The sequence below is a fragment of the Peromyscus leucopus genome, chromosome 1 (genome assembly GCF_004664715.2).
Source record: "Peromyscus leucopus breed LL Stock chromosome 1, UCI_PerLeu_2.1, whole genome shotgun sequence".
NCBI classification, from domain to species: Eukaryota; Metazoa; Chordata; class Mammalia; order Rodentia; family Cricetidae; genus Peromyscus; species Peromyscus leucopus.
In genome coordinates, this window is record NC_051063.1 from 71,662,932 (window position 1) to 71,679,430 (window position 16,499).

A 16,499-nucleotide genomic window follows, 5' to 3' on the forward strand; every position below is an offset into this window, starting at 1 on the left:
TTCCCTCCACTTCCAAGTATACAGTGAACACAGCCCTGGAAACTGCCCTGCAATTCTGCTCTCTCACCGAGCCCTCCCCCTCCCCTGTTTTAGATGCTACCTTCACTCCTGCTGTGGGATGGTCTGTATGTTGCTCTGATTGGTCAATAAATAAAACACTGATTGGCCAGTGGCCAGGCAGGAAGTATAGGCGGGACTAACAGAGAGGAGAATTGAGAGAACAGGAAGGCTGAGGGAGACACTGCCAGCATGTGAAGATGCCGGTAAGCCACGAGCCACGTGGCAAGGTATAGATTTATAGAAATGGATTAATTTAAGATATAAGAACAGTTAGCAAGAAGCCTGCCACGACCATGCAGTTTGTAAGCAATGTAAGTCTCTATTTACTTGGTTGGGTTTGAGCAGCTGTGGGACTGGCGGGTGACAGAGATTTGTCCTGACTGTGGGCCAGGCAGGAAAACTCTAGCTACATACTCCTCCCTCCATTCTCTGGGGTCTCTCCCAGGCTCGGGAGAGTTCCAACTTTGCTGCTTTTCTTCTAGCTCTCAAATGTAAGTGCAGTGGGAAGCACTGTCAGCATGTAGCTGGCAGTTGGAGGTGGTGCCATAAATATTTGTTGCATGAATGACTAGGAAGAAACAGATTCCACTGCAATCCTCCCACTCCACAGTGGCGGCTAGGGGAAAATGAACCAACTAGATATAAGCAGAGCTAGAGCAGGGTGTAGGCTTTGACATCGTCTCCTTTAGAGTATAACGGACAGAGACAACTGTGTTCTCAGCACCCCTTTAAACGCACGTTTGAAGATGTGCTTCCCAGAAAAAGCATGACTGCAAAGGGGTCCCAAGTGTTCTAAGGATCGGCATTAATAAATGACTTCAATGCCTCTACCTCAGCATGAGGCAGGGCTTATAGACTGACATCTGACATTATTTATTACATTACCGGTGAGTACTGGGAATTGAACCTGGATCCTCTGGAAGAGCAGTCAGTGCTCTTAAGCACTGAGCCATTTCTCAAGACCCCCATTATGACTGTGAACCACAGTTATTCATTTGTCAATTAAAAGATATAGATTTGAAAAACAAAAAAAAGTAGGATTTGAGCAATATAAACAAGATGGAAACATCAGTTACCTGTACTTTCTCCTGAAGTGCATTATAAACCTGATAAATTGCCCTGATGTCCTTCATGACTCCATCCTTGTCAAAAAAGTCAGTACTAGAAGACAGACAAAAAGATGTCAGTTATTAACATCACCATGACCATGAAGGCATTTTTGTTATCACTTCTACCTGACACTATTCATTACGTGCTGGGACTCAAGGTGACAGGGTCTGGGCAATAATATGCTAATCTTACTAGAGTTATAGAATAAAAAAGAACACAGCACCAATTAAAAACAGAACGGTTTCCAGTGATCATGTCTGTCTCTCTTTTTTTAATTATTATTTTTATTTTTAGACAGGGTCTATGTAGCCTTGACCAGCCAGACACTTGCTATGAAGTCCTGGTTGGCCTGGAACTTAAAAAAAAAAAAAAAAAAAAAAAATCCACCTACCTCTGCCTCTCAAGTACTGGGATTAAAGATGTGTGCAACCACACCTGACTGTTTCTCTTTTTAAAACCTGAGAAAAGCAGCTGGAGAGATGGCTCAGAGGTTACAAGCCTTCCTGCTCTTGCAGAGGACCAGGGCTCAGTTCCCAGCACCCACAAATCAGAGCATCTATAACTCTAGTTCCAGAGGATTCAATGTTCTCTTCTGGTCTCCTCAGGCTCTGGACACATAGTACACATACAGACACCCAGGAAAACATTCACATGCATAAAAAAACAAAAAACAACAACAAAAAACCCTTTAAAAAAAGATATAATCTGAGAAAAGATACAGTAAAATAAAATTAACTCAATGAGAATAAAAAAAACTTATTACTTTCAGGGATTCTTTTATTTGTGTGTGTGTGTAAAGGTGCACATGCATGCTTGTTCATGTGCATATAAAAGTACATTCCAATGTGCACGCCTGTGTTGGGGTCAGAAGTCACTGTGAGGTGCCCTCCTATTTCTCTCCACCTTATTGATTGAGACAGAATCTCTCCATTTTGGCTGTTTTGCTGGCTATTCAGCAAGTCCCAAGCACCTGCCTATTTCTGTGCTCCCAGTGCTGGAGTCATAAATGTGCTCTGCCCAGCCCTGCTTCTTACTTTTAATTAATTTGTCTTATGTGTATGAATGTTTTATTTGCATTCATGTCTGTGAACCATATGTATGCCTGGTATCTGTAGGGTCCAAAAGTGGGCACTGGATCCCCTAGGACTTGAGTTACAATGGTTGTGAGCCACTATGTGGGTGCCGGGAGTAGAACCCAGGTCTTCTGCAAGAGCAACCAGTGCTCTTAATCGATGAGTCATCTCTCTCCGGCCTCCCACCCAGCTTTTTTTTTTTTTTTTTTTTTTTTTGAGACAGGGTTTCTCTGTGTAGCTTTGCACCTTTCCTGGAACTCACTTTGTAGACCAGGCTGGTCTTGAACTCACAGAGATCCTCCTGGCTCTGCCTCCCGAGTGCTGGGATTAAAGGCGTGTGCCACCACCACCCGGCTCCCCATCCAGCTTTTTAACAGGATGAGAATATCAACTCAGGTCTCATGCTTGCACAGCAAATACTTAATCATCACTGAACTCTCTCTCCAGCTTCAGTTGTTTAGATTTATTTTTGTCTTTTTGAAACAGGGTCTCACTATGTAGCCCAGACTAGCCTGGAACTGAACAGAAATCCAATACCTCTGCTTCCTGGGTGCTGGGATTAGAAGTATGTCTTACATACATGTCTTACAGAGCAGGTTTGTTTTATTATGAGTTGTTTAGTTTTGTTTCTGTTGTTGTTTTGTTTTGTAGGAAGGATCTTACTCCGTAAGCTGGCCTCGCACTTATGACTATCTCCTGTTTCAGCCTCTCAAGTGAAGTGATTACAGGTGTGAGCTACCATACTTCACTTCAGGGATCATTATTTCTTCTTCATCTTCTTTTTTTTTTTTTTTGGTTTTTTGAGACAAGGTTTTTCTGTGTAGCCCTGGCTGTCCTTGAACTCACAGAGACCCATCTGCCTCTGCCTCCTAAATGCTGGGATTAAAGACATATGCTACCACTGCCTGGCTATAGAGATCATTTCAATTTTTAGTTTATTAAGAATGAATTCTGATATATGGTGGTGGCCTAGAGAATTGTCTGTTGTAATTTCAGTTAAAATAAACTTGATTTTACATTTTCCCCCTACTTAAAAAATATTAACAAAGAAAATACGGTTGACAAAAGAGCTCATTTTACCTTTCAACTTACCCATGCTCTTTAATAACTTTGGCATAAGTTTGAGAAGTGTTTGGCACTGAAGACACTTTGTACTCTTGCTGGCTAGTATTGCCTAGATTGGGAATAGCAAGTGATATCCTTTGATTATACCTGTGGGGAGATTGAGAAAAACACCACATAATAAGGACATCTCTTTGTTGTCTGAGGCAGGGTCTCACGATGTTGCCTAAGCTGGCTTCCAAGGCACCTTGTTTCCTCCTGCTTCAGCTTCCCATGGCTGCGATCACAGATGTATGCCACCATACTTGGTTCTACTGCTGTGATGCCTAGCTCAGTGTTGAACTCATGGGCTCAAATACTCTGCTCACCTCAGTACCTCATTGCTGGGTTTACAGGCATGTGTCCCCATTCCCAGTACTAGAAGTACTCGTTTAAGAATTGGGATGGACAGGTCTGATTCCCAGCACCCACATGATGGCTCACTGTCACCTCTAACTCCAGTTCCAGGGGATCCGACAGCCTCTTCTGGTCTCTGCCAGCATCAGGCACACCTGTTCATGTGGTATACATACAGAAATACATACAGGCAAAACATCTATACACATAAAATTTAAAAAAAAAAATTAAAGGATTGGGTTTGAAGGCTGTGGATGTGGCTCAGCTGGTAGAGTACTTGCCAAGAGTGCTCAAAGCCCTGGGCTCAATACCCAGAACCAGGTAAGCAAGGTGTGGTGGCACACATCTGTATCTTGGCATTCCTTAGGAGGCAGAGGCAGGAGGATCAAGTTCAAGGTCATTCTTAGCTATACATGCTAGTTCTGAGCTACAGGGTGAGTAACAGGTCTGTCAGGGATCCAAAGGGAGGCCCTATCTCAAAAAAGCAAACAGCAAATCCGAGAAGATCACAAGTTAAAGGCTGACCTGCTTCACGTAGCAAAGGGTCATCTGGACTACAAAGCAAGACCCTGCCTCAAAAAAACAAACAAACAAACAAACAAACAAAAAAAACAAAAAAAAAAACAAAGCAAAAGGACAGGGTTGACAGCAGGCTTCTATGTCTCCAAAACTGGTAAGCTAACCTACAGAGGATGCACAGTCAGTGAGCTTCCCTTCCCTTCTGCATAAACTCTGCTGTACACTCCTTGAGGGCAGTGGCTCTGGCTCAGACATTATTTGAATGCCCACAGTGACTGAGAAATCCTAAAGAAATACCTAGCGGAAAATTAATGAAATCCTAGAAATAGCTACCAAACAATATAACTATTTTCACTGACGTAGACTACTGATCCTATGAACACGTTTCCAGAGGGAAAGCTTTGTGCAACTCATAAGCAGAAAACATGGTCACATAATGTTTTTTCTCTTTCAATGCAAAACCTTCATCACTAATGATGGCTCATTTTTACATTTTCTGTCTTTGCATTGTATGCTCTAAAGTTACAATTAGACTCTAAAAGTAGCAAAACTCTATTTTTGTAAAATGGGTCATGAAGAAGCAAATGAAGTATCTAATATAAGAATACAAACATGGCCAGGCGTTGGTGGCGCACGCCTTTAATCTCAGCACTCGGGAGGCAGAGGCAGGCGGATCTCTGTGAGTTCGAGGCCAGCCTGGACTACCAAGTGAGTCCCAGGAAAGGCGCAAAGCTACACAGAGAAACCCTGTCTCGAAAAACCAAAAAAAAAAAGAATACAAACATGGCCGGGCGGTGGTGGCGCACGCCTTTAATCCCAGCACTTGGGAGGCAGAGGCAGGCGGATCTCTGTGAGTTCAAGGCCAGCCTGGTCTCCAAAGCGAGTTCCAGGAAAGGTGCAAAGCTACACAGAGAAACCCTGTCTCGAAAAACCAAAAAAAAAAAAAAAAAAAAAAAAAGAATACAAACATGTCTAAATGATGTTTATTGACCCCGAAACTATTTTAATTCATTTAATTGGTAAGCAAGCCCCAGGGGATCCACTGTTTCTGCCCACCAAGTGCTGGGTTACAGATGCAGGGTGCCATGTCCAACTTTTACATAGTTGCTAAGGAGCCAAACTCAGGTCCTCATACTTCCTTTACCCACTGAGCCCTCCCCTGAGGCCCAGCATCTTTCTTTTTATGTACAGGGGTGGGAAGTTTTCTTTACCTGCGATTTGGTCTAAAGAGAACGTACTCTAAAGCATGAGTAGAATTGTTGGCGGTAGAGATGAAACTGAAGAGGAGGAAGACAAGGTCTGGCACGCCGAGGATGCGGGTGAGCTGCTTGTGGATAACCTGCTCTCTGTAGGACATCTGCTGCTGAGTGTTTCGGCGGAATCTGTACCATCCGATAACTTTCTGCAATAAGAACCAAAGAGAAGAAAGTAGTAAGAGCTTATTTAATTCAGACTGCACCCAAATGAACATCTGTAAACAAATGCTCATGATCACTTTATGTCGGCTGCTCAGAACTAAAGACAACCATCTGTGAACAAGTGAATGGATGAACTGGGTAAACTGAGGTATACTGGAATCATATGCAGTAATAAAAGGGAACAAATCACTATGGAGGAATCTCAAAATAACTATGCTCAATGAAAAAAGCCAGATACAAGGGTGTGGAGAGTATACGCTAGAGGGTTTTTTAGTATAAAAGTCTAGAAAATGAATCAATAGTGACATATAGCATAGTTTCTTACACTGTGTCATGACCTCATATAAGGCTGCATAACTAAATGTGAGGTTAAAAAAAGCTGGTAACAGTAAAAAGCTTCTGAATGTGACATGACCAAAAATTAATTCAAAATCAAGTATTTTTGGAAAGATGGCTGGAAAGATGGCTCAAATAGGTAAAGGTGCTTGCCACCAAGGCTGCTGACCTGAGTTTGATATTCAAAACTTACATGGTGGAAGGAAAAAAGTGACTCATGAAGGTTACCCTTCAATCTCTCCATCTGTGATATGGCACAAAATGACTGCAAAATAAGTGCACACACACACACACACACACACACACACACACACACACACACACACACTGAATATCTGAGATATCTGTGGCAGCACTCTCCAATGCTGCACTGCAAGGCTTCACTGAAGCCTGGCTTCTGAACACTGTACAGGCAGCACAATACAGGCACTGCACAGGCGGCAAGGCACAGGCAGCACCGCACAGGCACTGCACAAGCAGCACTGCATAGGTGGCACTGCACAGGCAGCACTGCACAGGCAGCACTGCACAGGTACTGCACAAGCGGCACTGCATAGGCAGCACTGCCCATGCGGCACAGCACAGGCACTGCACAGGTACTGCACATGCGGCACTGCATAGGCAGCACAGCACAGGCAGCACAGCACAGGCACTGCACATGCGGCACTGCATAGGCAGCACAGCACAGGCAGCACAGCACAGGTACTGCACATGCGGCACTGCACAGGCAGCAGAGCACAGGCACTGCACAGGTACTGCACAAGCGGCACTGCATAGGCAGCAGAGCACAGGCAGCAGAGCACAGGCAGCACTGCACAGGCAGCACTGCACAGGCAGCACAGCACAGGCACTGCACAAGCGGCACTGCACAGGCAGCAGAGCACAGGCACTGCACAGGCAGCACAGCACAGGCAGCACAGCACAGGCACTGCACAGGCAGCAGAGCACAGGCAGCAGAGCACAGGCACTGCACAAGCGGCACTGCATAGGCAGCACAGCACAGGCAGCACAGCACAGGCAGCACAGCACAGGCAGCACTGCACAGGCAGCACAGCACAGGCACAGCACAGGCACTGCACAGGCACTGCACAGGCACTGCACAGGCACTGCACAGGCACTGCACAGCATAGGCAGCACAGCACAGGTACTGCACATGCGCACTGCATAGGCAGCACAGCACAGGCAGCACAGCACAGGCGGCACAGCACAAGTGGCACTGCACAGGCAGCACAGCACAGGCACTGCACATGCGGCACTGCACATGCGGCACTGCCCATGCGGCACAGCACAGGCACTGCACAGGCACTGCACATGCAGCACTGCACAGGCAGCACGGCACATGCGGCACACCATGCCCTGCCAGCAGATGCTGCCCAGAAGCACCTCTGATTCCAGACTGGCGTTTCCCATGAACTGAACAGACAAAACTTTTAGTTCTGGTAGAAATGTAATGGTTTAATTATGGAAAACAAAAACAACATTTTCTACTGTCATCTCTCAGTGCCTAAATATCAAATTAGTGTATCTTTGAATTGAACTGTGTTAAAATGTTGTTTTTTTAATTATTGACTTGGGCTTAATTTAAAAAAAAAATCATTGAATGGATTTGGCTTGGATTATGACAGAATTTTTCAGCAATGTTTGTCATATGTAATGCTATTTTGCACATAATCATGTGAAGCTGCTTTCCCAGCCTTAAGGATTATAAGATCTAAGTATTGACTAATCTGAAATACATTGAAGATTCCTATACCCACAGTATCAAATGTCTATCAAAGGTTTAATTCTTTATGTAAAAATAAATAAGGACACCATCTCAGTAGGAAGCAAGTTTGCTTTCATTTCATTGTCAATAAATGATAAAATTATATCTGTATACCAATCCATTGTCTTAAAATCAATTTCTTTGTGACCTATTATCAGTAAATGTTTGATACGTAAACCTAGGGTCCTGTAAAAACTTTGAACAAAAAGGGTTTGAGAGTGGAGACATAGCAATTCAGAAGCTGACAAGACAGGGAAGGGAGACGCAAGGAGGAGGAGGAGGGTGGGAAGGGGACTCAGAAGAGGTCTGTAGGCAGCGGGAATGTCCACCATTATGTCAAGGTGACAGTGTCGAGTGTGTGCCCAGGACTGCACTGATGAAAGCACACATCAAGTCATCTGTCACATGCCCACTGCACAGCCTGCGTTTAAAGGTCAGCATTACTAGCCCTGCCTACAGCATAGCCAAGCTGGCAGGTCAACTACTCTCAGAATATACCTCATAATGTGTCCGCTGGACACACAAGAACATCTTTAAACAAGAATCTCAGCTTCTTTAATAATAATCTATTCAAATTATTGAGTGTGAAGAGTGTTAGACGTATCTTAAAATACCATAATTTTGAAAACTCTGAGAAGACCTGGGAATACTGATTTATTGTCCCTGAATCTCAACAGTAACATGCCAGAAATTTGAAAATACCAAGAAAGTTGTTTGTTTTTCACTTCATGTTATAATTCTAAATTATATCATTGTTGATGAATAAACATACTTTGTTTTTTAATTAAGAAAAAGCATGTGCACATAACACACATATACACACAGCCATACACAGATAGATTTGATGGCCAAAGACTTTTAGCTTTCATTAGATCTACTGTTTGTTAATTTTAGCCTTGTTCTTTTTTAAAATATACTATTTGTAATACTTCTCTGAGAATTTCATACATGTGTACTTGATCACTCCTCATTCTAACTCCTTTCAGATCCTCTGCTTGTGAACTGTTCAGTTATTCTATTTGTCTATTTCCTCTATAGTATTAAGCACCCTTAATACAAAACCCATACTTTAAAAAGAAAAGGGGGCGGGATTTGACATTTGCTGACAATTTTAGATGAAATCCTCTCATCATTCTAAAACGTGAAGGCGAAGATGCCAAATTCATGCTGTGATCTCTACAATTCTGTATTTTGGGTCAGTAGACAAGCTAGTTGCAAACTCACCCAGAGACAAGTACTAAAAAGCACATTTTGGACGGCTGCATCTAGGCCAGGATAAAGAGTTAGGGACCTCTCTCCCTAAACTGTGTCTGTAACATTTCATAGCTGAGTTTTCAGACTTCTTTCTCTTGCCTCAGTATCCACTGACATTTGGACAGACTGACCAACTTTCTCTTGTGTTCTCTTGGTCCTTACAATGCTACTGAGAAGCCATTATGTCTGTTATGGTCTATTTCATAAAGGATGCTCTGATTTCTGAAGACAAAAAATCTCTCCCACATGCTTGTCTTATAACCTAAAACCTGTGGCCTATGGAAACTTTGTAAGCACAGTATGTTATTCTGCTAGAATTGTATATTAGAGATTTTTAAAAGCAGATCTATGTATACATGTGGTATATATGTATGTGGGAGCATATGTGCATGTGCACATACGCATACATACATACATACGTGTGTATGTCTAAGAGTGAATCCATGTATCTGTGTATACTGAAGTGCAGTCTCTCACTGTACCTCAAACTCTCGTCTAGCTAGCCAGCTTGCTCTGCGGAGCCTGTCTCTACTTTCCAACTGGAAATATATAGGTGGCTGCCACTCCCAACCTGCTTTGTGTGTATGTGTTAAGATTTATTATTATTTTTTTAAAGATTTAGTTTGTTTTATATGTATCTGAGTGTTTGTGCATACCATGCGTGTTACAGTACCTGCAGAGGCCAGAGGAGGGCACTGGATCATCTGGTACTATAATTTACAGATAGTTGTGAGCTACCATGGGAATCAAATCCAGGTCCTCTGAGAAGAGCAACCAAGCAATGCTTTTAATTGTGGAGCTATTTTTCCAGTCCTTATCATCATTATTTTGTTTTCCAAGACAGGTATCTCTTTGCAGCCCTAGCTGTCCTGAAGCCTGCTCTATAGACCAGGCTGGACTCGAACTCCCTTACTATTTTTTAATGAATATTTTGCCTCTGTAAAATTTTAAGTGTACCACATGTGCCAGTAGAGGCCAGAAGAAGGCATCAGTTCCCCAGAACTGGAATTACAAATTATGAGCTATTATCGTGGGTGCTAGAAACCAAACCTCAGTCTTCTACAAAAGAAGCTGCAAGCACTCTAAACAAACAGCTGAGCTATCTCCCTAGCACACCATTCAGCTTGTAAATGGGTTCTGGGAACCCGAATTCCTGCCCTTATGCTTGCAAGGGACACACTTTATCTAATGAGCCTTCTCCCCTTCTCCCTGCCCATATGAGGTTTTTTTTTTTTTTTTTTTTTTTTTTTTTTTTTTTTTTTTAAGATTTATTTATTTATTACACATACAGTGTTCTGTCTATAGGCCAGAAGAGGGCATCAGATCTCATTATAGATGGTTGTGAGCCACCATGTGGTTGCTGGGATTGAACTCAGGACCTCTGGAAGAACAGTCAATGCTATTAACATCTGAGCCACCCTCCAGCCCTCAATATGAGATTTTTATAGCAAAAAAACATTAGTTCCATTTTCTTTCTTTCTTTCTTTCTTTCTTTCTTTCTTTCTTTCTTTCTTTCTTTCTTTCTTTCTTTCTTTCTTTCTTCTTCTTCTTCCTCTTCCTCTTCCTCTTCCTCTTCCTCTTCCTCTTCCTCTCCTTCTCCTTCTCCTTCTCCTTCTTCTTTTTTTTTCTTGTTTTTTTGAGACAGGGTTTCTCTGTGTAACTTTTGGAGCCTGTCCTGAAACTCACTCTGTAGACCAGGCTGACCTCCCAAGTTCTGGGATTAAAGGCATGTGCCACCACTGCCTGGCTAGTTCCATTTTCAACCTTAACATTTTAAGTGCTCCTTTGTAGGTAACACATTCTTTTGAGGTGAGAGTTTAATTTCATGCCTTCCCTGGGTGGGAGTAGACCCAAATAAGAATAAACTATAAAATCTTCACAAAGTTCCTTCGAGATGATTTTCTGTGCATTTGAACTCTTCACTCAAACCATATCTAGCTACAGCTGCTTTCTCCTGGGACTACTTCAGTAGTAAGGTGCCAGAGTGCACGAGGCTCAAGTTTAATTTTACATTCAAAAAACAAGGTAAAGGCACCAAATTTGAGGACTAGAGTTTGATTCCTAGAACCCACATGACTGAGAGAACTGCTCTCACAAGTTGTCCTCTGACCTACACGTGCTGTGGTACATGCATATGTATGCATGTCATGTACATACACATACTCATGCAAAAACTAAATGTAATAAAACACACAACAACAAACCCCCTACTCTTTTCACTTAATGTAACTTAGAGATCTGTTACTGCATGAAGACCTCTCATGTTTTTTCTTAAAATATTATATTTTTTGTATGGGTATTTTGCCTGCTTGTATGTTTGTGCATCATGTTTGTGTGTGTGGTGCCCTCAGAGGCCAATGGATTCCCTGGAACTAAGTTATAAATGGTTTTGAACCATTATGTGTGTTCTAGGAATAGAATCCAGGTCCTCTGCAAGAGCAGCCAGTGCTCTTGATTACAGACCCACCTCTCCAGTTCCTCCCCCATTCTTTTTAACAGCTGCTTCAAGTTCCACAGCACGATGTACAAATATAATCGACTTGATCTAATCATTCTCTGCCAGTGAATACATGGATGGCTTTTAAGACTGAAACAACAAATTTCCTTGTACATGGGATCAGGACAGTAGACTCTGGTATAAGCCTTCGTTCAGTCATTAATCACTAGAGTCTTAAGCAAATTACTTGATGTTGGGGGATGTCTTTCTGTACACTGTAAATATATGTTGTTCCCATTGGTTAATAAATAAGCTGATTTGGCCTAAGGCAAGGCAGCTTAGAGGCAGGCGGGAAATGTGAGAGAGATAGGAAAAGGAAAGGCGGAGTCTGGGGAGAAGCTGGGAGTCTCCACCAGGAGAAGCAAGATGTAAAAGTACTGGTATGCCACAAAGCTACATGGCAATGCATAGATTAATAGAAATGTGTTAATTTAAGATGTAAGAGCTAGGCTGGAGAGATGGCTCAGTGGGTTAAGAGCACTGCCTGCTCTTCCAGAGTTCTTCTTGAGTTCAACTCCCAGCAACCACATAATGGCTTACAACTATCTCTAGTGGGATCTGATGCCCTCTTCTGGCATAAAGTTGTACATGCAGTTGTATATGCAGGTAAAGCACTCATATACATAAATAAATAAATAAAAATAAAATAAAAAAGATGTAAGAGCTAGCTAGCAAGAAGCCTGACCCATAGGTCATACAGTTTGTAAATAATGTAAGCCTCTGTGTGTTTACTTGGGATCAAGCAGCTGCAGGATGCGGGAGGGAGAGATTCATGTCAACCATAGGGTCAGGCAGAACTGGAGTATGGTGATATTTTATTTGTATGTTAATAAATAAAGTTGCCTAGGGGTCAGAGCTAATAGCAAGCTATAACAGAGCTGGGCGTTCATGGCGCATGCCTTTAATCCCAGCACTTGGAAGGCAGAGCTAGATAGATCTCTGTGTGTTCAAGGATACAGCCAGCATTGGAGATGCTGCGGGCTGCAGGAATATATCATAAGAACTCAGCTGGTTATGGCAAAGTCACTACCTGGAGGAATCAGGGAATTCCTCCAGAGGAAGCCAAATCCCAAGGAGTTTTTGGTGTTACTTGGCTTGTTATATATCAGCTGTCTTCTGTTATGAAAATCATGTGTGCCTTCATAGTTTTCCCAATTGACTTTTCCCTAAGAAGGGCTAACAGTGTAGACTGATCACTCTCTGGACATACACATTCCAGGTATTTGGAGAACAGCCTCAGGAAAGGCTTTCTCTGGAATCAGATTATCTCCCTTGGCCACTTTCAAGGACTACAGGAAACACCACCCAGGTGGGCGCCCATTGTTAGTCCCAGGTGGACTAACAATGATAACAGCCCACATACAAGTCTCCTGACTTATGGTAAATTCCACAAGGAGACACCGCCTAGGAGAGGTGGACGTTAAGTAATAGCTTTACACAATTTAGCTCGAACCCTCCCTTTATATACCGAGACTTCCAGGGCACAAGCGGAGAAGAGAAAAGAGAATGGAAGAACTAGATGGGTAAGAACTTGAGAGGAACGAACTGAGATGGGGAAGAACTAGATTGAAGGGCTAAAAGAGAGGACTAGAGGAACAAGATGGAAGATGAGGAAGAGCCAGATGGGGAAGAACAAGATGAGGAAGAGCCAGATGAGAGAGAACGAGACGAGAGAGGAGCTGATAGGGGAAAGAACTAGATAGATGAGAACCTAGAAGGGGCAGAACTAGATGAAGGAATTAAGATAAAACCTAGAGGGGACAGTAGATAAATATAGAGAGAAATCAGGCAAGAAAGGAGCTAGACATGAGAACAGAACTGAAGCTGTGTATAAAGGATGTTATGCCAGAGGAATTAAAGCAAGTGGACGATAGAGCTCTGTGTGCTGAGATTCTATTTCCTGAAAATAGTCCTTGCCGTTAGTAGTTCTCTCTCCTGAGCCCCTGGGATGTATAATATTAAGGCTGGTTCCTCTAATATTATACAAGATGGAGACACACGCCTTTAATCTCTACACCATAGAAGACCTGGAAGTCTCTACAGACAGGCATTGATGAGGCAGTCATGTGTTTGGGTTTACAACCAATGAGAAGGCAGAACAGAAAGACTATATAAAGACAAACACACAGGAAGTAGGCCCTTTTTCGGAGAGGTCTCTTGGATGAAGAGGCTAGCTGCAGCAGGCGGTAAGGTTCTTAGCTCTGATCTCTTGGCTTTCTTCTTTGCATTGGTTCTGTGTTTCTTATTTAATAAGATGGTTGGTTACATCTACACTGGAAAAACCTTCTGGCTACAACTTAAGTAGCTTAAAATGTCAAATGAGTGATCTGTCTTACCGGCTACAGCAGGAGTGTGTCAATACATGGCAAGGGCTTAGCTTAGAATACAGTCTGGCAGGGTTAAATACATGTTCAATAATTCTGGATGTTAGTATAATTCTTTCTTGGGTCTCATATCTTTTTTGTTTTTGTTTTTGTTTTTATCAAGACAGGGTTTCTCTGTGTGGCTTTGGAGCCTGTCCTGGAACTCACTCTGTAGCCCAGACTGGCCTCGAACTCACAGAGATCCACCTGCCTCTGCCTCCTGAGTGCTGGGATTAAAGGTGTGTGCCACGGCCACTGGCTTCTTGTGTCTCATTTCTAAAGCCAGGGCAGCATACTTAAAACTATTCCTATAAACACTTTTCTTGGGGATGGGGAAGTAGTTCAGTTGGGAAAAACAAAGCTTGTTCATTAGTCACCCAACTCTGGGTTAGAGCCTCAAAATGACATAAGCAAGGTGTTGTAGCTCATGCCTGTAATCCCAGCACTAGAATGGCATAAGAGGATTAGAAGTTCAAAGTCACCCTTAGCTACACACCAACTTCAAATCCAGTTTGGACTATTGCATGCCCTGTCTCAAAAAACAAACAAACAACAAAATCTGCCTGCCAAATGCCTGCATTAGTTTCCATTCACCAACCACTCCCCACTCATTCCTGCCATGTTATCAGTGCCGAGTCTTCTAATCTTGTGCCAATGTGATGGGTCACAAATGGCATCTCATTATTACAATGTGTGGTTTTGGTTGAGGTAGAATTCCTTTCATGTATGTCTTGGCCATTACAGACTTCTTTTTACATCTTGTAACTTGCTTTTTTTTTTTTTTTTTTTGATTTTTCGAGACAGGGTTTCTCTGTGTAGCTTTGCGCCTTTCCTGGAACTCACTTGTTAGCCCAGGCTGGCCTCGAACTCGCAGAGATCCGCCTGGCTCTGCCTCCCGAGTGCTGGGATTAAAGGCGTGCGCCACCACCGCCCGGCTCTTCTCTCCTTTTTTTAAAAAGATTGTGTGGAGGACTAGTGAGACGCACAGTAGGTAAGGTGCTTGTTGTGCAAGCCTCGGATCCTAACCCTGGAGCCCAAGTGTGGTGGTTTGAATGACAGGTCCCCCATAGGTCTCACACATTTGGATACTTAGTTCCTATTTGTTGGTGCTGTTTGGGGAGGCTTGGTGGGTATAAGGCCTGGCTGAAGGAAGTGTATCACTGGGGACTTTGAGGGTTCAAAAGCCACATGCCACTCCCATTCTATCTGTTTCCTGTTTTAGTCTGAAATGTGAGTTCTCAGCTGTTTCAACCTCCATGCCTGCCTGAGGCCACGCTGTTCCACCATCACAGACTCTGACTCCTGGAACCATAAGTCCTTCTCTAAGCTGGCTTATGGTGTTTTGTCACAGCATACAAAAGTAACTAATATACCACATAAGGGTGGAACTTGAAAACCAACTCCACAAAGTTATCTTCCAACCTCACTCCACATGACTTCTGCCACAACACGTCATGCATATATACCCCCAAAACACAAATACTAATAAAATTGCCAAGTGCATACATGTGGGAAGTATACCTGTGTCTGGCTTTTATGTGGGCACTGGGGATCTGAACTCAGGCTCTTATGTTTGTACAGCAAGTACTTTACCCACTGAGCTACCTACCAGCCCCTTACTAACTACTTTTTTTTTTAAGACTTAAAAAAATTTTGTTTTAAAGATTTTATTTTTATTTATGTGAATGTATTTGTGTTTATGTAAATGTGGTGCTCACAGAGGCCAGAAGAAGGCATCAGATCCCTGGAGCTGGAGTTCTAGGTGGTTGTGAACTGCCTTACATGGGTGCAGGAATTAAACTCAGGCCCTTTAGAAGAGCAGCAAGTGCTCCTAAATGCTGAGCTGTCTCTCCAGCCCCTATTTTATTTTAAATTATGTGTATATGTGTATCACTGTATGTAGGTATGTGCTCATGAATATAGCTATCCTCGAAGGCCAGAAGATAGCACTGAATCCCCTAAAACTGAATTGGCCATGCTGGTCAGTTTTATGTCAATTTGAAACAAGTTAGTTATTTTAGAAGAGGGAAACTCAACTGAGAAAATGTCTCCAGCAAATTGGCCTGTGGGCAAGCTCTGTGGTGCATTTTCTTGATTGATGATTGATGTGGAAAGGCCCAGCTCAGTGCCACCCCTGGGCTGGCGGTCTTGGGTGCTATAAAAAAAAAACAGGCTGAGTAAGCCATGAAGAGTAAGCCAAGAAGCGGCAGTCCTCCATGGCCTATGCATCAGTTTCTGCCTCTAGGTTCCTGATTTCTCTGGATAACTGACTACAAGCTATAAGATGAAATATACCCTTATTTTGGTTGTGGTGTTTTATCACAGCAAGAGAAACCTTAACTAAGCAGTTGGCATGTGGATGCTGGGAATGGAATTCAGGTCCTCTCCAAGAACAAATGTGCTTTTAACCACTGAGCAATATCTTCACCCCTGTTATTTATTTTTAAAAAATTGATGTAGATGTCTGTGTGTGCCTTGTGTGTGCAGATGCCACTGGAGGCCAGAAGGGAGCATCAGATACTCTGGGGCAGAAGTTACAGGCAGTTGTGAGTTGCCCAACATAGGTGCTAGGAACTGACTGTGGGACATATGGAAGAGCAGCAAGCACTCTTGGCCACTGAGCCAGCTTTCCAATCCCTACATTTG

At 43.0% G+C, this 16,499-nt stretch overlaps 1 protein-coding gene across 2 annotated transcripts in view; it reads right to left on the reverse strand.

Moving 5' to 3' along the window:
• The window catches only part of Abraxas2 (abraxas 2, BRISC complex subunit), a 41,175-nt gene that overhangs the window by 8,176 nt on the left and 16,500 nt on the right, over positions 1 to 16,499 (reverse strand). The window contains exons 5-7 of one of the 2 annotated variants that reach the window (XM_028868638.2): positions 5,432 to 5,622; positions 3,336 to 3,455; positions 1,137 to 1,221 (exon numbers count right to left, since the gene is read on the reverse strand). In XM_028868638.2, coding sequence (XP_028724471.1) covers positions 1,137 to 1,221; positions 3,336 to 3,455; positions 5,432 to 5,622 — 396 coding nt within the window. The remainder of the gene's footprint in view (positions 1 to 1,136; positions 1,222 to 3,335; positions 3,456 to 5,431; positions 5,623 to 16,499) is intronic. The other variant, XM_028868641.2, reaches the window with a different exon arrangement.